Source organism: Sparassis crispa (assembly GCF_003851025.1).
Source record: "Sparassis crispa DNA, contig_000014F, whole genome shotgun sequence".
Classification (NCBI taxonomy): domain Eukaryota; kingdom Fungi; phylum Basidiomycota; class Agaricomycetes; order Polyporales; family Sparassidaceae; genus Sparassis; species Sparassis crispa.
This window is the reverse complement of record NW_020939761.1, coordinates 536,839-558,093: the sequence shown is the minus strand read 5'-3', so window position 1 is coordinate 558,093 and position 21,255 is coordinate 536,839. Positions and strand designations below refer to the sequence as shown.

Genomic DNA, 21,255 nt, shown 5'->3' with positions numbered 1-21,255 from the left:
AAAAATCCTAGAAATTGTTCATAAATCGGTGGTTATGTAATAAAACGTTGATTTCGCCAGTCTAATCCCTTAGGTGGCCGAGTACTTCCCGCGCCCCGTATCCATATTCGGAAATAGCGATACCTGCTCCCCGCTTCTGACCGCTATTTACCCTACTCCCTACCATTCCCTGCCGCTGTTTAGCCAGCCGCCGCTCGTTGTGCTCGTGCGTAGCTCCCAATGGCTCAGCGATGCAGCCAGAGGGTCGTGATGCCGACACGACTAGCTGGTGTGCCGTGCGTAACATGGCGACGATTACTCGCCCTCGTCGATTGTTTCGCAGACGTAGCGTGTATGAATCGACATCTACACCTGTTGGTCTCTGGCGGGCGATGCTGCTCGTCCGATCGTCAGCATGCAAGTTGTATGCCCTCCCCGTAGTGAGTCATTTCAGCTACGCGCACACGTCGGCTTCAAATTTCCATCGGCTAACGCTCGATGTAGGGCTTTATGCCGGTGATAGAGTCGATCTCGAAAAAAGTCGTCGACACCGAGTTTCCACCGCGTTATCTTTCCAAGGCGTCTCGGAACTCGATCTTCAAGAAGCAACGCATAGACGTTGAACTCTCCTGCGCGGACACTGCCCTTCCTCCGCTTGCCGAAGATGCCGAGGCGGAGGCGTGCAGTGGATATATCCCTCCCACCCAGCGTGCCGTGCAAGAAGCAAACGAGGATCTCGATCAAGATGGCGGAAGCAAAGTCGTAGACATTCCTGACATGTGTCTCATTTTTCCAGACGATGGATATCTCGAGGTCTTCTCCGCAGGTAGAGAAGGAGTCCGTCGTTCATGTGGTCACGAAGTTCTTGGTACCGCAGCTTGCAGCGTTACGCCCGAACCTATCGACTATGAGGGCCTTACCGCACAGCTCACTCAGGCGGTCAAGCCTCATATATCTCAACTCATCGATTTCGCACCGGACAAGCGGGGGACAGCAGGCCTCATCGTTGACAGTTTCATCCCTATCCTGCGTTCCTTGCATGCAGAATTCCCTACGTTCGACGCGACGCGAAGACTTATCGTTGGTAGGCTTGCTACCGAGGTGCGCAAGATGCGATCGAGATCGAGACCACTATTGCTCAACACAAAAATGACGTGTTGCACAAACATGTCCATCGTTCAGTTCGAGCCAGAACCTCTGTCTTTGCGTTCTCAATGGCTGCGGTCAGCTTGGGGGCCCGGTGCGTGGACTATGCAACGAGTTCGTCGTGAAACTCGAACTGCCAGATGTATTCTCGTCGTCGTTGTGCATTTGCAAGAAAGGCCTGTACCGCGCCGTCCGCGGGCCGATCGTGAGCCGTGGCCACGTAGACCGTCACCATCAGAGCACTGTCAGGCAAACTTGTAGTGGCGAGGGAGCGGAAGTAGAGGTTGAGTGCTTCCGTGAGGCCACCACGGAACGTCCAGGACCGCTAAGGACTGTAGGGACTAGGACGTCAACGTGAGCGGGCTGTTACTGGTACGTGACATCTTTCGGGAGAGATCGAAGAGGGTTCGCTGACTCTAGCCTGCGGATTATGTTCAGCAGAAACCTTTCGTGATGCGCGTCGCAAGACATGTCTGACTTGCAGTGTGCAGAGCAGATCGTGCGATCGAGCTCGCTCACGGCACTCCGCGAGAAGTACACCTCGTAGTATGGTCCGTCCGTGCATCATAGATCCAGTTCGCTAAATGCACCCCCGCCTTACGGTTCACTTTCGCCATTGGCCATTGGATGACCGGTTCGTGAAGGTCCAGCATCCCTGCGACTTGGACAGTTGGCGTGTCGGGTACGATTGTCCCCAGCTGATTCCTTTTGATGGGGTTCCCTGTAGACACGACTGTCTGCAAGGGACTCTCTCATGTGTGTCACCTGTCCAATTGATGTCCATCTCCCCGCCATTTCAAGTTGTATGCCTCGCGAGATGGTTCGTGCATCTGGGATGAGGATGCCGTGCGGTTGGATCAGTTGAAGGTGGCGTTGAAGAACGTGGGATTCTCGAAAAGACATGTCGCGCAGAAGTGCCAGCTGGTTGCTGCTATTCTCCATCTGGGTAACCTGGAATTCCATACCGATCGCTCTCGCAACGAAGACGCTGCTGTCGTGGGCAACACGGATGTCCTCGATATCGTCGCAGATTTCTTGGACGTGCAGCCGGAAGCTTTGGAGGCTGCGCTATCGTACAGAACGAAGATGGGGAAGAAGGAACTATGTACAATCTTCCTGGATCCCGACGGTGCCTCTGATAACCGAGACGAACTCGTGAAGCCGCTATACTCCCTCCTGTTTGCATGGTTGAACGAACACGTCAACCAACGCCTTTGCCACGACGACTTCAATATGTTCATCGGACTGTTTGACTTACCCGGCCCCCAGAACATGACTAGCCGGCCGAACTCCCTAGATCAGTTCTGCGTCAACTTCGCTAACAAGCGGTTACAGAACTTCACACAGAAGAAGCTGTTCGAGCGCCACGTCTGCGAGTACACGACAGAGGGTATCTCCCGCTTCGTTCTCCAGGTGCCGTATTTCGACAACTCCGCGTGTCTCCGCTTATTGCAGCACAAGCCTGGGGGTCTCATTCGCGTCATGGATGACCAGGCGAGGCGTCAACGGACCACACCATGCCCGAGTCGTTCGCGAAGCGATGGGGTAATCACTCGTCCTTCAAGGCAGGCACGATGGATTCAGGTTTCCCCACGTTTACTGTTAATCACTTGCGGTCCAGTTACTGCGTGGACGGACGGCCTCGGCCCCGATTGGTCCTTCGAATAGACAGTTCAGATGCGATGGAACAATCGTATGGGATGGTCCACCACAGAAGAGCAGCCACGCACACGATACGCTTCTCCCGCAGGCCATATGCTCTGTGAGGGGATACGGGCTGCAAGTTTCTCTGAATTTCAGTAGATCGGGTTCGCAAACGGGTTCGCAACTTGCTCGAAGTCGTCCATTTGCCCCGAAACTTCAAGGTGCTCACGACCTCAACCTACAGAGGGGATTTAGGCAAATTTTTGGCGACGATGCGTTCGCATAGTTCGACCGCTCCTACGTTGTAGACTAGTAAGATCATTCCCCACTCCAAGTAAATCTGTATGAATAATTCGATTGTACGCTACTTCCAGGACTGTCGCCACAGCGGCATGACTCGTCGCATGGGTCATCTCAGAGCTCCCACCATACGAGCGCGAATTCGACCGCAAAGGCCCGACCATCGACTTCAAGCACTGACACAACCAGTGCGTTCCTTTACCTGCCTGCTGCCTCTCCCTAATGGCTCCTGCAGATTGACTATCCCATTCAATATGCAGGATCAGCAGTTTCCTCAACTGGACTGTTTCGCTTTTCGTGCCGCTCACGGTGACTGGAGCGATAGGCTGCTTTAGGCGCTCAGTTATGGAAATTCACCCACTATGCGGGAGCTGTCCAACATGCCGCCAATCCCATCACTTTCGAGTCTGCGACTACCGCCGGACTACATGGGGCTGCCAACTCCCGACTGTGTCGATCTCCTGAAGATGATCGACGGCGCGCAGAACGACATTTCCAGAACGCGTATATGTCTTCCCTCGGGCCTGGCTCTGGCTCTGCTGCAGCTACCTCCACCCCTGCTACCGCGCCGACGTCCATGCCTACCGCGTCGCTCACGTCCACTCCCGCAGCAGCGCCGCCGACCTCAGACATGCCCGCCTCCTCCGCCTTCCTGTCCTTGACATCCGCTCCGGCCTTCGTTAACTTCCCCGAGCCCTTACCCTCAGTGGCGCCGTCGTCCTCACCGATCGCTCGACCTGCGGCCGTCCTCCAGTCTAGCTCTGCACCTGCACCCGTGGAAGCACAATTTTCAAGTTCAACCTGCACACGGACAAGTGGACCATCACCGCGCAGCTCTGCATCGTGTGTCTGATCAAGCGCGATGCGTGTGCTTTTATGTAGCGACGCGGGTACTACGCAAGGCGGCCTGGAGTTGGCATCACGACTGTTGGTTCGACGCGTCGCGAGCGGGTGACACAATGCGTACGGTGAGCCTTTGCGTGGACATTTTCATTCGACGGTTCGAGACTGATCTCCCTTCTCGCCACTGCCCGCCTGTCACCGCATACGTCCTCCCCTGTACCAGATGTCCGTCTTCAATCACCCTCTCCCCCAAGCTAGAAACGTACCCCACCTCTCGGGCACAACGTGCTTTGGGAGACTAAGTAGAGTCCCTTTGTCCGAGAAAGAGAGGGCGTTCATTGGGGAAGGGCCGGCCGTTGCTCGTCGTCTCTAATGAATTAATGACGACTACAACATGGCCCCACCCTTTGTGACCTGGTGAGCAGCGTTAGCAGCGCACGGTACCCTCAGTCAATGATCGACGCCGTTGTTGGCGGTCATTGGTTTTTTGGATGGCACCTCCGTCTTTCCATGTTTCTATGCAGTAGTTCCGCTGTAACGGGGTTTCCGAATAGATCATCCTAAGCTTTGACGGTTCCCTTCTTATCCGAGTCTAACGCGTCAACGGGAGAAGTCCTAGAGTGTCTGCTAACGTTACTTCAGGTTACTTCACGGGTCGAACAAGCAGATGGATTGCCAGTGTAAGTTCGTTATATTACTAACCAATCATCCCGTGGACTTGGGCGGCCACCGGTTTACCTATGCCTATTGGATCCGTTGTCTGGATGGATGAGGAATAGTGTGCTTACACCAGGGAGTATTTAAGGCGGTCCGAGCCATGGTGAAGCCGAAGAGCACGTCCGCGGTATCTGTATTTTGCACATCTCTTGCAGCCCCAGTACTCCCTCCCCTCTGTGCCCCTTCGAAATGTCCTCGCCTGTCTCTTGTACTGGACTCGAAGAGGCACTTGAAGAACACGTGTCATCGTATGATCTCGAGGACGACGTTACCGGAGAGGCAGAGGCCCATGGCCCACTTCCGTGGAGCGTCATTAAGCTTGTTCCTCTTGAAGAGGCTGAAGATGAATCCGAACAATCTGTCGGGAACGGTGGTACCTCTCCTTTCAATGGTGGTACTGCGAGCCACGGCGCCACTGCCACGAATGGCAGTGTCGCTGGTTGGAATGGTGATAGGCCAGTGAATAGTCCTGGTTGGAGTGCAGTGCTTGACGCTGCCTCTCGTGGTGTCTCGGATGGCACAGACAAGGAATATCGTCGGTATGTTCTTTTCACCCATTCGTCCGATTTGCACCAAGAGACCTACACTTCTGCACGTCAGCACAAAGCACCAAAGGAGGGAATTGGATGCACGCACTCCCTTGTGTTCTAGATGGGGCTTCTTGATTTGCAGCCAGCATGGACCCATTATTCTGCGATGGACTTGAGCGCACCTAGTCTCGTCCCCGTTGCACTCTTCAACGCCTTCTCCACGTTGAACAGAGAGAGATAGAACCGGATCTGGTTCATCAGTTACGACACGTCAGCACCAGTTTCGCATCCTCGAGCCATGCGACGCACCTCGAACATCACTGTTCCGTGGCATTCATGCCGGAGACATCTTCGCCCATACACGCCCGTCATCCGTGTCCGGTTACCACATGTGGGGTCATCACAGACAGTCCAGCCTTCGTAGTACATTGCGATGTGTTCCCGGATCTGCGTCTCCAGTTGCACTTGCAAACTAACTGTCCCTAATTTGCCATGGCACCCAGAACATGTCGGGCCAGCGGGGAGCAACAGCGAAGCCTTTATTCCATAAGACATAAGTCTGCAGTTCCCAAATTTAATGGCGGATCAGGCATGGCACCTCTCTGTCACTGATAGACGCGAAGGCAACTTCACCCTGGCACGAGCGGCATCGCACAACGAACGGATCCGTGTCCTTGAATCTCTCGGCATCTGACATCAACGAATCCAGAGTGCCGAAGGCCGTTCTTCCGCCCCATCCGGATTGCGGTATCGGCTTGCATCGAGCCCTGGGACATATTAAGTTAGAAATGGATATACGCAGCGTTCTCTTCTTCGTTTCACTGCTTACCCAGGCACTCGGCCAATCGTGACCGGTCGGTCCCTTCACATAAACGTTCGATCGGAGGCAAGATTTGGTGTGCCAGATAATGTTCGTAGTCTTAATACAATTTCAGTGTCTATTTCATGTCGAGGGCCTCCGACGGACTCACCAATCTTCAACTCGTCGCTTGCCCTTCGTACCTCATCGGGATCCTTCGCCCACTCAGCTTGAGCGGTCTTGCCTACCTCGCCGCTCTCACCTACGCAGAATACGTAACGTATAACGTCACCCGATCGAGCGGTGCCGCCCCTCGCCTTCATCCTCAAAGCAACTTAGACATGTGGCTGGCTCTTAGCATTAGGGTGGTCCTCTGGGATGATGAACTCGTCCAACTTGATCTTGCCTGCGCGAATATCCTCGCCCATAGTTGTGAGATACTCGTGTATCCGTTCAACGACAGTTTCGGTCGCCTCTCCCGACAGAATCTGGTCTGGTACGTATCTGAAAATGTGTTGGTTTACGCACATTCCTAGAAGAAATGGTGACATACTGAGACACCGCCTTAGATAACGCACAATACCCTCTGCGCTTCATGTCCAACCCCTTCACCTCTGTGGATGGTCGTCCACCATCTTCGACCTTGATGGCCGCATACTTCTTCTCTTGTAACAGGAGCAAACGTTGGAAGATACCATCGAGGTCAATCTCCAAGAGTTTGTAGCGACCATTGACCGCTTTTTTGGGACTCTGCTGATATCTTGAGTGCCTCTGGAAGCTCAGTGACGTTGGAATTAACGAAGACCGAGTCCGTATCTCCATAGACAACCTGCGAACGTAATCAGAAGAGCCTTCAAGTACAACTTCGACCCCACGCACGTCAAGCTGGAGACTCTGCTAGTTCACGAGTATGCGTCAGAATCTCACGACCCTTGAACGTCGTGGGGGCAGCGAGGGGAGGGCGTAGAACCTGGAGTACTCGAATCCCAGACAACCGCAAGTACTGTTCGCTGTAAGCTTCAATGCCATCTGTTTGATATCCCACTGCAGAAAATAATCAGTGGCACGCCACTGCCCGTGATGTGACTGATAGTACCTGAAGCAACTGTGATTGTGTCGCTTTGCGGTCTTTCATTAGACTTTTGGCCTGCCTACGCCTGTTGACAAGAGTAGCAATGGGACGGGGAAGAACGCCCTGGGCAACCTCAGGACTCAGTGATTCTGGGATTTTTTCTTCACCCTCCTGATCAGTTCATTCATCAGCATATTACAGTTTCCCCAACTGTACGTCCACTCACCTCATCCTCCATCCTGTCAACAATCATGAAGTCGATGTTGTACTCCTGGATGATAGTCGGATACAGCGAGTTGAAGTCCATAACGAGTATGAACTTGTCCCACAATCCACGCTTGGGTTCGAAGACTTATCCCGCTTGCCTTTGGTCGTCTTGCCTCCTTCTGCATCAATATCCCGTGCCTCGATCTTCTCAACAGTGGCAGCCATCTTGCCGTACACCTTGTCAGGACAGATGTACTTCAAGCGATGGAATTCGTGCAACAAGATCTACTCGTTTCTCTCGGCACGTCCACCGTTGAGCGTCTTGTTCCTACCAAAGCCGGTCAGTCTGGAATCATGCAAAATAGCGAAAATAACTGACCATGAGTTTCCAGCCAAATTCGTCAGTTGCCTCGTCAAACGATGCATCTGTACCTTGGCCGCCAGCACCATCTAGTAGTAAGCATCTAGTTCACAATGCCGGACGAAAGTAAGAAGCCTGTCCGGCGAACTGACGCCACTGTCGAAGTAGCTGGCAGTATCATCGGGTCGATATCCTGCCTCTCACTCTTGAGATGAGTCTTGCACATTTCGGTGAGCGACCACGTTGTGGACGAGATCATGCCCTAATAGTATATCCGCGGGTGTTGTAGTTTTTCAATGCGTGGACGCTCTGTGCACCTTCGCACCATCACTAGCAAGATCGCAGACCAACCTCCCATTGATGAATCGCAGGTTGCTCCCTTGCCTACCGATATTCGGCCATCTCGATCGCCTGAACCGGCCGATTCGTGACCAATGGTCTGCTTACAATTCTCTCATACGGTGGATAAGGTCGTCCAGAGCGACCCCAAGGAACTCGTGCCCAACAATGACATCAGGGTCTGCTTTGTGAATTGTCACTAGGAGTGCGAATATTTCAGTCGGGAGATGTCTGAGACGAACCAAGCAAGCTGTTCAGCAGCATCCACTCGTTCTTCATGAGGAGAGATGACTCCTATGCCATTGCGTCCAGCGCGTACTTCGAAGTTTGGCGGGAAGCGGTCCAAAGGTGGAACAAACGTATGTACAGAACACGGAAGAGCCTCTGGAGGCGTAGGATCGTCAATTTGCACTACATACAGGATACTTTTTAGTATGAATGTGCTGACAGATCCGTGAATGTACAGTTCGACCAGATCCTTGCCGTGGCACACACAATCTCGCGGTTGTTCTCCTTGTGATTGACAACGGTGTTGAGGCCGAGACTCATCACGGTTAATGGCGGTGTTTCCTTGGGAAATTGGATGTCCGTATCAGAGAATGCATTGACGTCTTTCGGGTCCGACACCGTTGCTTCGACTTTGCACCAAGATACCTGCATGTCTACACGTCAGCGTTAAGCATCAAAGAAGGGAATTGGATGTACGCACTCCCTTGTGTTCCAGGTGAGGCTTCTTGATTTGCAGCTAGCACGGACCCATTGTTCTGCGCTTCAACACCAGCGGTTCGAAGGCACTTGTGTTGGTACCGAAGATGCGTGAAAAGTTCGGGCTAGACACGTTACTCTAGATTTGTGGTTCTGCGGCGACTTCAGAGTATACCTTATTGCGACAAAAAGAGGGATGACGTACCGTCGAAGCCATGCACAACTTTCATCCATTGTGCCTCCCCTTTCGGTACGTCCTTCTCTCCGAACACGTACTTCCTCTTGATGAACTTTGCTCTCCGGCGCTTGATGCCAGCCTTCCTGTGAAAACAATCGAAGTCCTCATATACGTGTTTCATCTCGGGCACCACATCGGTCTCGTAGGTGTTCCTCGCCTCGTCTTCCTCGATGCGCTGCGCTCGGGATAGGACGAATAGATTACGCTGCAGGTTTTCGACAGTGACGCAACATGATAACCAGGCCTTCAAGACCTTGTCTCGGGTCTTTCCCACGAAGTAGGGATGCCCTTCATGTTCGAGATAATCAAGTCAGATGAATCGCAGAGAACCATCTTCCTCGAGGACAGATGTACTCGAGATGTAGATGTAGAAGTGGAGAGTGGGCCCAGCGTGTCATCGGTCATCACGCTGAGAGAGTCATAGACAGAGGGCCACGATGGGGTGTCGTCCTCTTTGACTTTCTTGTCCTGCGCATTGAGCTTTCGGTCAATAGACTTAAGCATTTTTTGCGTACACTCAAGTCTTCCGGCTTCGGTTTGAGTGACATGTCGCCATTGATGTCTTTGTCGTCGACGTCCATGAACACGTCCATGTCCAGGCCTTCAAATGACGTGTCGCCTTCGTCCGTTCCGCTATGGACGTTCATCCGTTCAAGCCTCTTGGTAGCGGGCGTCATATCAATGGCCTCCTTCCTCGTCTTCTCCTTTGGGCTGAGAAACTGGTCATCGCTTGAGGGTCCGACACCATCGTCGTTAATTCTGTCAGATGAGGCGTCAAAATAATCTGGATGGCTGTCCCTGTGATCGCCAGTAGCGCGAGGGGGTGATGTTCTCGGCTTATCATATACAGGTTCCGGCCGTGTTTTGCGCTTGCGCAAACTCCCACCGGCTTGGGCGAGAAAGGAATCCATGTCGCCTAAAATTAAAGCCATGAAGTCAGTCTCCTGCGCTGCAGAGACTATGGGTCTATAAGTACTGACGCTCGGTATTACTGCTGGGGGCAGTGGCTTCGCCTTCGCCTTCGCTTTCGCTTTCCCGTCGACTTTGCCCTTCCCCGCGGCACGTCTATCAGCAATGTGATGAGGAGTGATGGCGGCATGAATCACACGTACGGACGATTGTTGTGGCATGGAAACTGAGATGGAAACCTGAGAAAATAAAAGCCATGAGTACAGGTTCGGCTTTTCGCAAACGCGCAGTCAAATACTCACTCTAATGAAGCACAACTGTAGGAGGACACGGTCCTCACTCATGCGTGTGTGCGACCGGCGGGTTGTCGAAAAGCCTGGGTCCATCAAATGGGCCAGCAGGTCTCATTGGATGTGCACGAAGGCCTGGTATGTTATAGTCCGCATTGTGCTTCAGAGGAGGAGGTTGGCGATGGGGGACAGACGAGATACGTTGGACACTTTGGGGTGGAAGAGACTGCCTCTTGGAAGACTCAACGGATGGATTGATCACCGCAGGAGCAGTAGATGGAATTAAAGACATGGCCAGTGGCTGCAGCAGTCCGTGCAGGGTGAGCATATTGAACGCTCAGAAAACTAGAATCAGGACCAAAGTCGATCTTCCGAAGTCGATCGACTGACACAAAGGTTCTGTAATGCATGCTGGGTTGTAGGGACAGACACAGAGTCTCGAGGGGGCGCAGGACCAATGTGTTATCGCAGACAAATTCATAAAACTTAGCAGGTAGCCGTTCGCAGACAAAACACGCGCGTATATTCTGAGTGGGAAGCGCCCGTTATCTACGACATAACACTTCCCTCTACCGAGGCTCCATTATCTCCATGCTCACAACCAGCATTATGGTGCGTAGGCAATCGGTCGTTCTCGCATACTTTTTCAATCGCTGATCCGCGTCTCAGCTACGATGATTGACCCTGCTGTTGCATACCTGTCTGAGGAAGGATACGATGCAACAGCGCCCGACGTCTGGCTCAAGGCGGCGAAAGGTAGCGACTTCTCCGGAGTCGTATGGCCTGGTACAGACGGTCTGGTATATTGTCCAAGGGAACTGAATGCTGATCTCATTTCGCAGGTTCGCCGGCACTTGTCGAACCTTTTTCTTCACATGGTAGACAACTGGCTATCGCTTCAGACTGGTTAAATCCCGCTGCACAACAGTATGCAACTCCTTCTGTTTCACCGTACTCAAGTTCACGCAGTGAACTAGCTTTCACCTGCGCTGACGGCCGTCCATTCGGACCCAAATACTCCGAATTTCAGCTATCGAAACCTATCCGATACGGAAGAGGGCCGACATGAGTAGCTACAACGCGCTCAATCCGTACACCATAAACAACGCTACGGGGGCGGCGGTGTCGAACGGGACGTCCTACATAGGTGAGGTGATCTGGACAGACCCGAGCTGACTCGATCGACGAGTAGACAAATGTGGCGCATTCGAATGGCCTTACTGAATACGATACTCGTAAGTTGGACACGAACACATTTATTTCCGATGTTGGTGCAGATTCGAGATGCGGGATCTACCGTAATTGTTCTGTGTTTCGTCACCTTACGGAGTACCGGTAGGAATCATTAGAGCGCATTGTGATTAGCAAGGCTATCCAGCCGTCAGGTTTTTCACGTCCGCAGCTCATGAGGCTATCCGTTGTTGAAGCACGGCAGGAGTTTTTACTCATGCAATACGATGGCGGCGGCGACCACTCTTTTTGAACGCGTCCGAAGGCTGATGTTGTATCTGGTGTTTTTTCAAGGTACATACCACCGCGGTCATCTGCGACTACCAGGTTCTGCGGCTACCACCCCGGGAAGCGCGAAAGCCAACAATACACGGCCACTGCTTGCTGGATTTGCGGCAGCTGCGTGCTGACTTGTTGTCCTGCAAGATCTCTTGATCTGGAGAGGAATAATACCTCTGCCAAGCTTGAGTACTCACGTGAACAAGCTAGTCATGGCTATTATTACCATGGAGGGCCGAGTGGTTTAACCGATGATAACTGTAGAAGGTAGTCAACAAGGTAGTCAACATTAGACGGCGCTGAAGCGAACGTTGGCGGGTCAGCGGCAGGAACGTTTACTCGCACAGCCGTGGTGAAGGTTGATCAATCGGGTGCCTCCTCTCCGATCCTTCCTTCTGTTGGGGAAACTATTATAAACCATCGAAAATAGCAGCGAACACATCCCTTGAGCGCGCTGCCTCGCGGTTCCGTCTTGCGTGCCGTGGCGATATGGGCAATCGGGAACCTGATTTGGATGTCGAAACGTTCAGTGCACATTTTATCTGGGGATTTCTTCAAAAAATGCAGGAGAAAGGGCAAGTGTGTATCAGAGACGTGCACGGGGAGTTGGCTTCCGCAATAAAGATTGCATGTGAGGGGCACAGATTGAGGTGTCATACAATCCTGGCAGGGTGCTGCGGCACGTCGTAGCGTGAGCGTGAGGGATGGAGGAGGGTTAGGCTCCCAGTCAATCGGGTTTGATTTTCCAACCAATCTTCGACAGTTGTAAGGAGACAAAAAAATTCCGTTCACCCCACAAGAATTTGTTCTTCAACGTAATGGTAAAGTAGCAAGCCATGGACAGTCCCCACCAGGCGGCGATGGGCAGGCCTTGCCGGTGAGACGTTGAACAAGGTTTGGAGGATTGCTTATAGGCGCCCAGTTGGACGTTGGTTGGACGTTGACTGAACGTTTTGTACTTTGATTGAATGCTGACTGGAGGTCAGTTGCACGTTAAATGGATGTACACTACGTGCAAGGCGTAGTTGCGCGTTAAGTATGGTCCATACAATTGGGCGCCGACGCGCGGCACAGTACGAACGGCTGACTTGTAAGACTACCCCTCACACTTTAAGGCCCAATCTTTTATAAGGCTTTTTTCATCAATTAATCAAGTGCAACTGCATTACTCAACTTTAGAGACAACTCCCACAGTAGGATACAATTCCCAGCATAATTCAGACATTCCGAACTCAAGATTATCCGATTTTTCTGCTTGTGGATGCAACGCTGAGCACTGAGGTAACGTTCAACTCTCAACTTTCGGGCGGCTAATGCGGGAACCTACTGAAAATGGAACACCACCTGACGTATTCCAGATTCCCACCTCGCCGTGCCGCCTCTTCAGGCTGCAAACACCTCTGCCGATTACTTAATTTATCTCCACATCAATACATAGTATAGTCCGAGCCCGAAGAAATGACACAAACAGAAAAAAGGGCTGGCAATGCAAGTATGAGGCTGTAGAAAAGCTCCACCAGCAAAATTAATCCTTTTGCGCGGACTTCTGAAAGGAATGAATCCGACAATATTTTATGAACCCCCTGCAGCCACCAAACCACAAGATCGCGACGCGGAGGTGGTCCGGCTGACTAATTGCTTGATTAGGGAATCGTCCGCTTCCGAAACCGTTATCGCCAGACTACTGCCGCAACGTTGAGGCAGCAGAGGTCATAACCGTCAGGTCCAACGTTGAGGCCTTAACCGTCAGGTCCAACGAGCCTCAACGTTGGACCTGACGGTTATGACCTCGGCTGACAGCGTTGGAATAATTGATGAAAAATACCGTCATAATCTTTGGACCAAGAGCAATCAAGTCTGGCATGTCCAGGAATGAGGCATGCTTTTACAGCAGAAATCTGTATCTGACTTAACTAGGTACTCTGAGGACGACTGATAATCCTCAGGTTGCCCTATTGGCATTCAATTGAAAGGTGTTAGTGTCTAACGTTCTAACACCTACTGTCCTCCCGATCAAGATCTTCCACGAACGACCATGGTTCCGGCGGAAATTCGTAGATGCTGTATGAGTCAATTGATTCGGTTCTGGCGACGGCAAGAACGTTTGACAATATGATGACTCTCACATAAGTGTACGGGGTCTCCATTGACGTTCCCTGTGACAATTATGTCTCCAGGTGTGACTGGACTGGACCTTGTGTTAGGTCACTGCGTGCTTCTCCATCACTGGCAACATTTTCACAGGGTCGTTGCGCGGCTGCGCATTGAACTTCCTGCTCGCTTCTTCCCTTGGCTTTTCTTTGATTAGGTATCTCAGAAAGGAGCGCCCCCTTGCCAAGCAACCATTGCCTGCCTACGGTCTGTATCGCATAGCCGTTGACCTTCGTGCGGAGTCAGATTGGCCATAGCACATAAGCTAGAGACAGACGGTCGCTGTTGACGGCGGTCTGCATTTTTTTACGTGTTGTGGCGTCGGCGATGGGTTTATCTGGCAGAAATACACGTTGCTTGCGCCTTTGCTCTACCCGCTTGCGAAAAATCTCTCTTTATTTCTGTCTCGTATCGTGTGCACTACATTCACACAGGTTTTAAACGCAGATTTCTGAAAGCAGCACCAGAATCTGAATGGCACGTTCACTGTCACAAATCGTGATTTGTGACAGGCGCGATCACAGGTATATATGATCATCACTGAATCCGGGAAGATTCCATAACACAGTTATAACGAGTGTATTCTACATAACGCCTGTAACTGTTACAGCCAGCGCTACGATGGGTTATATGGCTGAGCAATTGCCCAACGACATAATCCAATATAACAATAGCATTAGTCGCAGGGCATTATAAACACAGTCAGATCTAGATGCAGAAAAATATATGTCACGGTTTCGACTGACCTATAGATGGTAATTGGATTCCTCATGTTCCGGGAAGATGCACACATCTTGCACAGAAATCTTTCCAACATATGCATTCAAACCATTTACATAGTAAAACTAGACTAAGCAGTGCTAGAACATTTCACAACACTACCGACAATTCTCGATGCATCCAGAATTCTCTGCAGCCCCACATGCATGCCCTGTCATGGCTCACCTGAGCGCCGCCCGTTGCACGCAAGCCTTCAAATGGCTGCAGCTGCAACTTGAGGAATTAAGCTGAACAGCAAGTTAATTAATGACACACCCTGATTCGAATCAAGCGACACAACTCAAACGAAACACACCACATACCAATAACTGGAGCGCGCACACCTGCCTGTTTTCAATGACGCAGTGTCAGCAAGGTGACACTTCACAGTTCACGAGAGAATACAAAATACGAAACGCACCGCATAACTAACCGGACCGAGAACACCTACCTCTTTTCGACGACGCAGTGTCAGTGAGAACCCACTTCCTGGTAGAGATACAAGGCTACTTGCCTCATACTTACGAGCACACTGTAGAGTACTACTAACTGGAGCGAGAACACGTACCTCTTTTCGACGCAGTGTCGGTAAGAACACACTTCCGGGTAGAGATACAGGGTTACTTGCCTCATACTTACGAGCGCACTGTAGAGTAAAATCGTCAACAGATGAAGGCCATCGCTGAAGCGGCGAAGGAAATCAGCGCAGAGTTCGCGTCTTTATATGCCGACAGCAGGACTATGCTGACAAAACAAATTTCAACGGGTAGGCTCCGAGGAACACACCTCGACTCAGCCCAGTGCGGTCGTCAGATGGAGACGTATTTATCGAAAGCAGCCCGCGAGTGAGGCTGAAGCTCCGAACATGCCTGGAAGTTGGTCGAGAGTCTCTTGAGATGAGATAGATTTGGAGACCCGTGTCACGGCTATCACAAAATGTCACAGTGTGTCACGCAGAGTATCGAGGTGACGTGGATCCCATTCCGGCAAAATATTTTACCTCCATTGTGAGCCAGAAACAATATGGGCTGCAATTTCAATCACCTGTGTATTGCCTTACAATTTTTGGCTAGGTCATGTAAGCGTTACAAATGGTAGAAATGTTGCTGGTGCATTATGCAGTACCCAAGTCTTCCGGATGGGTTGTGACTGATGTGACGCTCTGTGATTCTTTCCCGGTTCCAGTGATGATGGAGAGGCCTGCTGACAATATTGCCATCTCTATCGTGGACGACGCCTGAATTGCAGTACTCCTTCGAGAACTTCTTATAACTAGCGAAGTGTTTATCAGCAAAATTTCTGGACGGAGATCAAGGACGTACGCGGTTGAAGCACCTTCCCTTAGGATGTCATAGCGTTTGGGATGCTTGATATCTTGAGATCAAAGCGTCCATACCGCTGTGTAACACGCGAAGCCGATGATGAACCATCTTGCACGCAGGTGTCAGCATCATTAAGACAAATAAGATAGAAGCAACAAGTACTCATGAATAGAATTTGTCTTGTTCTGCGTCGCGCAAATCCTTTCGCATTCGGCGTAGAAGTCTTTCCTTGCCTGTTCATCGTTCTCAGGTGGCGGATGATTCAGGTTATACCACACCAATCATACATCATTCTTACCACAACTCACACCTGCCGGAGCGAAGCGCAGGCGGCTCTTGCTCAGGTTATCAGGACCTGTCCACTCCTTCGTTGCCGCCTCGTATGCGGCCATGAATCGAGCCCCAGTGCCAATCATCTGCGTCTTCTGCATGGTTACTGAGTGGAGAACATAGTAAACGAGTTTCTGGGTCAAACGCTCGCAGTAGCTTGCATGATTTGGCGACAGGAACTGGACGACTCATCTCAGGCTTGAGTGAGGACTATCTTCAATTTCTCAGAAAGAAGTGCCTAACACTGCTATTACCTTTGGAAAGCATTTTGTAGGCTAACACATTTCGCAAGAGAGCAAGCTCCCCTTACCCCACCTACTGCACCCACATACAGAACATCTTTTATTTTATTTCTCGCGAAGCTACCACTCATAGTGGACTGCCCAGAAACGTTTCCGTGGGTTTCTGACGCCTTCGCTATCCCTAACGTGGCTGCTTATGTAATATGTGATGAGCAACGCCTGCTCCTCGCATCCGCAGCCTTACAACTCTACCACTATCTTCCACTATGCTCGTCGACAGCCCTCTCCAACCTTCTTTTCCGTATACCTCGGCTTTCGAGGACTTTTTCAACATGGACATGCTTTCTGGACCATCCAACAACGCAGGTTCGAGCGGTTCGAGCTCCTCTTCCCCGTCCAACTCGTATTCCCCTCTTCCCCCCACACCTCCCGACGCATTCTCGCAGACACCGTCGATGGACGTCACCAATCCATATTTCAACTTTGCCCTCGACGATGACATGTCGAAAATGGACACCCTCGCCACGCCGTCCGCGTTCGACTTTCTGAGCGCCTTCTCCTCAGCAGCCGCCGCGGCCCAACTCAGCAGCCCAGAGTCGGCGTCAGGTTCTGGATCTGGCAGCTCTTCTCATCTCAGCGACTCTCCCGTCGGCATCGATCCTCAGCTCGTCGGCACGCCCGCACAGGGCAAGCCGATGAGCGACTTTGACGAAGGTGACGACGAGAACGACGAGGAGGACGAGAACGAGGGCGAGGGCGAGGAGCCCAGCATGGAGCTGATTACGCCGGTCAAAGTTGGCGGCCGGGGCAGCGCAGGCAGGAAGGGCACCGTGCAGTCTGGCGGCGTCGTCAAGCGAGCGGGCAGCGAGAAAAAGGAGAACAAGCCTGTGAGCATGCTGTCCACGACGTCTGTCGAGCCGGACGATTGGCGGCCGAGTCCTGAAGAATACAAGAAGATGACGAGCAAGGAGAAGCGCCAGTTGCGGAACAAGATCAGCGCGCGGAATTTCCGTGTCAGGAGGAAGGGTGGGTGTCTTCCTCTGTCCGTGCAAATTGCCCCGTTTTCTTGATATCATAGCTTTTATTGCCGTCGTTTTTTGTCGTCGTTTTGTGTTAGCGTTTGTTTTTGCTTTGTATGTCCCGTTGATCAACGAGTGGTGATCGGCATGCATGGCATGTTTGTCACTGACTTTCTCAACGTCTGGAGGGCTCGAATGGTCTTAGAGTTGACCCCCTTGTCGAAATTGCTTTGCCCGATCATAATTCTCCACTTGAATTTACGAGCTTTTGTACATTGATCTTGTTTCATAAAATTTCGCGCACGCGTACTAACATTGTCGTCTCCCAGAATACATCACAACGCTGGAGGGCGATATCGCTGAGCGGGATCGGCTGATCGACGCTATTCGGACCGAGTTGGGGAGCACGAAGTCCGAGAATATCTCGCTGCGACAGGAAATCTCCGCGTTGAAGAAGGCGCTCCTGGAGGGTGCTGGGCGGGCGGACACGCCGGTGTTGCCCCCGCCTGCGCCTCTGCCGGCGATTCCGTCGTCGGTACTTGGCTCTAGGTCGTCGCCCACGCCGGCGCAGCAGACAAAGTCGGCGCTGTTGACTCCGAACACGAAGAAGGATCTACCGTCTTCGCCTCGGCTCGGTGCGACGGGCTTCTGGGGCGGTGCGGCGGGCGGGCTGGGCGGATTTGGTGGGATCACGCCTGTCCACACGACGCTCATCCCGGAGTGGGGCAGCGTGTTGTCGGCTAAGCCTGTCGCGGGGACGAAGGGCAGGCGGAGTCCTGCGCTGCAGGAGAATATCAACCCGGGGCTCAATGGGTTCACGGCGACGGCGCTGGCGGGCTTGATGGGTGTGCAGCCTAGCCAGGACAAGCAGCAGCAGCAGCAGCAGCAGCAGCAGGTGGCCGGGTTCGAAACGTTTTTGGACACGAACCCGTTTACGCTCAAGACGCTGGACCCGTGAGTAGCGTTGGTCGATATGGTGATACTCAGCTGACGGCGGATTTGCAGGTACCGGATGCAGCTCTGGCGGAACATGGCGCAGCAGCACTTGCAGCACCGGCAACAGGCGCAGGACGGGCAGCAGGCGTCGGGTTCGAACACTGCTCCCGGGGCAGGCACGAGCGGCCTTGCGAGTGGGCTGCGGCCGCACTATTTCAGCGGGAAGCCGGTCGGGTCGTCGCTCGTTCCGGGCAAGTCTGCGGCGGGTTGTTACGCCACTCCTCCGAACTCGCCGCCTCTGCGTGCGAGCACCTCCCCTCTGTCGAGTTCGCAGAGCGCGAACGAGAAGAAGCAGGTGCCAACGGCGCAACAGGCGGTGCTGGCCTCTCTTGCTTCACAGACGCTGGTGCGGAAGTTGGGTGCGGCGTTCTGGGATGCATTTTCGGCGCCGGCGCCTTCGATCGGGCGGTCGCAGTGGGACGTGGAGAAGGTGCGGCGGGTGATCGAGGGGAGCGCTATCGTGCGCGTCGTCGACGTCGAGCCTCCGGTCGCAGCGAAGAGCACGAAGACTGCGCCGATGAAGAGCGAGGCACCGACACCGCACCCTGTTCCAGCGATGTCTGCAAAGTGCCAGTGCTTCACGGAGGTGCTGGAGGAAAAGATGCGAGGATTGACTCTGGGGAAGAAGTAGCCTCGTGCGCTCTCTCGAGACGCGCAGATCCCGTGTCGAAGAAGAATGAAAGTAGGTCGGAGACAGTGGAAAGCCATGGCGCTTCTCGTGTGGATCCTTGCGCGCTGGTCATCGACCGCGCGAGCTCCCCATCTTTCTTCCTATCTCCGTCCTCTCTCTCTCGCACCCCCGCCTCATTCTCGTTACTTACTATCTATCGTTGCCTACTACGCCACGGCGTTACGCTCTGCTTCTTGCTATCTAATCTCTCGTATCTCATCGAACCTGCAAACCCCCCCCTCTGGTTTTGGTATTCGTGTTCGTTTTCGTTTTCTTACTCATCAGTAATTCTCGCACGCTGGTTCGTCTTGCCCGGACGTAGATCGTCGTTGTCGACGAGCTCGGGCGTGGTGGATCGCGGAGCGATGTACGTACGTTCAAGGTAGTGGAAATGAAAAGTGTACAAATCGCAGACGGTCGATACTACTACGTTAGTCAGACAATGTGCGACTACTTGCTGTCAACGGACATGCAAGGCAGGACAGTGTGTAGCCGTACAGAGCAATCGGTCGGTCGGATATAAACTCTTTCACTGAGAACGGTGCAACTGGCGGTGCACAGAAATTCCGCTTGAAAGATGCGCTACGGCTGCCGTATTAGCGGTGCAGCGTCCTGTGGATACGAGCTAATACAACACAGAATAGCAATGAGCTCAGAGACATTTCAATTTACATGTACCATCGTAAACATACCTTTTAGTTTGTCGTCATTGATTCATCGCCGCTTCCCCAACCGGGAACAGCTACGTCCATCAACGATGGCAGTTCGTCCCAACACCGCAGTCGCCTCTCCAAGTCCTCTGTTTTCAGGCAGGAAATGCACTCGGTGCACAAGCCGTCAAAGGAATCGATGGTACTGTCCGCGCTACTGAGAACGTCGCACGATTCCAGAACATCAGGTGTGTTGAATAGGCGGATTATGATTTGTTGTAACCGCGGAAAACATATCGAACGACATGCGCAGTCAGGACTGACATCGAGGAGTAGGTGCCGGGAGGTATTCCTGGCCGACAGAGAAACTGCGGCATCTATGCATCTCATCAGGTCCTCTGGCGACAATTGCTCAACAATTCCATCGGGGCGGACAATGCCGCGAACGAGGGCTTCGGAATCGAGTTGGCAGCAGAGATACAGCGCTATCGGCAACATGCTATCGGTATGGGTGAGGCGTGCCAAGTTAACCGCCGCAATGGCATCCTCGAAATCGAAGTGCATAACCGGACTGCTGCAATCATCAGCTCTGGATATTCTGTCCCATACATTGAAGTCGTCCGTGAGACATGTCTTGAGGCAAGCCAACCCATCTTCGTAAAGCTCCTCCATCAGGTATTTCTGAGACAGGCGAACAACGGTAGCCACTTCCCAAAATTCGGCCTGCTCGCAGCGATTGTATCTGTACATATAATGCAAATGCTCGTTGAGCACACCTGTTGTGCTGTTAAGAACGTACCTTTGGCCGTTGTAAATGGCACGTAGTAAGATCCGCAATTCCATCGGGGAATCAGACAACGAGACGACGGGGCAGTCATGTACTTTCTCTGCATTAGTGGGTTGTGGTAATGTGAACAAATCTCTGAAGACTTCAGAGTGTCGCGAAACGATGCCTCGATGGATACGGAACCCCACATCTCGACTAATGAGGACAGTATTGCCGTCCTCGAACCAGAACTCCTCGTCTTTCTCGAATTCGGAATCAGGATTGTCGCTACGCTGTACGATACTGTGATTCCGAGCGCTGATTTCGCTGGTTGGAATCATTGACAAGACAAGTTACGATCAGTAATTGCGGTGGAGTGAGGAGCAGATTAAACAGAGAACAGATGAATTCGAACCGACTAGTACGCTACACAAAATAAGAACGCAAAGCAGCGTGACTTGAAAGGTCACGCCGTATCTTATGGTTGTAGCGTGAACGTTTGAACTTCGTTTGAACCTCGCCCTGTGCATTCATCCAGCGATCATACAGTTATCGATAGAAGAAAAACAAAGTTGTATGCATAGGGTAAGAACCGGATTTTCGTTTGGCAACGTGGAGCCTCCTCAGTAGATCGCGTTCGTCACAAATCACGATTTGTGACCGAAAAAAAGTGATTAGAGCACATTAATACGTCGAACTCTCGCGCGGTCACAATTAGTATTTATGATACCGAATCAAGGCGGCTTTGTGAAAGGCGAGACG

The 21,255-nt window shown here is 52.3% G+C and overlaps 8 protein-coding genes across 8 annotated transcripts; 5 read left to right on the top strand and 3 right to left on the bottom strand.

Annotated features, from left to right (window-relative positions):
- Window positions 1-219: 219 nt before the first annotated feature.
- SCP_1501890 (hypothetical protein) lies at window positions 220-1,483 on the top strand (the record flags this gene model as incomplete). The annotated part of the gene is made up of 4 exons (XM_027764293.1): window positions 220-275; window positions 323-419; window positions 484-1,219; window positions 1,266-1,483. 4 exons carry the CDS (start codon window positions 220-222, stop codon window positions 1,481-1,483), a joined length of 1,107 nt encoding a protein of 368 aa, XP_027620094.1.
- A 353-nt stretch (window positions 1,484-1,836) lies between these two features.
- Window positions 1,837-3,922, top strand: SCP_1501880 (hypothetical protein; the record flags this gene model as incomplete). Its single annotated transcript, XM_027764292.1, has 3 exons — window positions 1,837-1,860; window positions 1,927-2,670; window positions 3,395-3,922. The coding sequence occupies 3 exons, from the start codon at window positions 1,837-1,839 to the stop codon at window positions 3,920-3,922; spliced, it is 1,296 nt and encodes a 431-aa protein (XP_027620093.1).
- An 896-nt stretch (window positions 3,923-4,818) lies between these two features.
- Window positions 4,819-5,280, top strand: SCP_1501870 (hypothetical protein; the record flags this gene model as incomplete). Its single annotated transcript, XM_027764291.1, has 1 exon — window positions 4,819-5,280. One exon carries the CDS (start codon window positions 4,819-4,821, stop codon window positions 5,278-5,280), a length of 462 nt encoding a protein of 153 aa, XP_027620092.1.
- A 1,013-nt stretch (window positions 5,281-6,293) lies between these two features.
- SCP_1501860 (hypothetical protein) lies at window positions 6,294-8,597 on the bottom strand (the record flags this gene model as incomplete). Its single annotated transcript, XM_027764290.1, has 15 exons — window positions 6,294-6,462; window positions 6,512-6,708; window positions 6,758-6,787; window positions 6,886-7,002; window positions 7,055-7,201; window positions 7,257-7,301; window positions 7,367-7,474; window positions 7,527-7,565; window positions 7,617-7,701; window positions 7,751-7,860; window positions 7,916-7,982; window positions 8,046-8,118; window positions 8,180-8,210; window positions 8,257-8,348; window positions 8,402-8,597. 15 exons carry the CDS (start codon window positions 8,595-8,597, stop codon window positions 6,294-6,296), a joined length of 1,506 nt encoding a protein of 501 aa, XP_027620091.1.
- Window positions 8,598-8,781: 184 nt separating this feature from the next.
- Window positions 8,782-10,371, bottom strand: SCP_1501850 (hypothetical protein; the record flags this gene model as incomplete). Its single annotated transcript, XM_027764289.1, has 7 exons — window positions 8,782-8,795; window positions 8,848-9,085; window positions 9,235-9,348; window positions 9,396-9,796; window positions 9,857-9,945; window positions 9,993-10,028; window positions 10,130-10,371. 7 exons carry the CDS (start codon window positions 10,369-10,371, stop codon window positions 8,782-8,784), a joined length of 1,134 nt encoding a protein of 377 aa, XP_027620090.1.
- Window positions 10,372-10,688: 317 nt separating this feature from the next.
- On the top strand, window positions 10,689-11,255 carry SCP_1501840 (hypothetical protein; the record flags this gene model as incomplete). Its single annotated transcript, XM_027764288.1, has 4 exons — window positions 10,689-10,695; window positions 10,749-10,865; window positions 10,922-11,047; window positions 11,110-11,255. 4 exons carry the CDS (start codon window positions 10,689-10,691, stop codon window positions 11,253-11,255), a joined length of 396 nt encoding a protein of 131 aa, XP_027620089.1.
- A 5,403-nt stretch (window positions 11,256-16,658) lies between these two features.
- SCP_1501830 (hypothetical protein) lies at window positions 16,659-19,038 on the top strand (the record flags this gene model as incomplete). Its single annotated transcript, XM_027764287.1, has 3 exons — window positions 16,659-17,418; window positions 17,741-18,365; window positions 18,417-19,038. The coding sequence occupies 3 exons, from the start codon at window positions 16,659-16,661 to the stop codon at window positions 19,036-19,038; spliced, it is 2,007 nt and encodes a 668-aa protein (XP_027620088.1).
- A 734-nt stretch (window positions 19,039-19,772) lies between these two features.
- Window positions 19,773-20,834, bottom strand: SCP_1501820 (hypothetical protein; the record flags this gene model as incomplete). Its single annotated transcript, XM_027764286.1, has 2 exons — window positions 19,773-20,469; window positions 20,527-20,834. The coding sequence occupies 2 exons, from the start codon at window positions 20,832-20,834 to the stop codon at window positions 19,773-19,775; spliced, it is 1,005 nt and encodes a 334-aa protein (XP_027620087.1).
- Window positions 20,835-21,255: the final 421 nt, after the last annotated feature.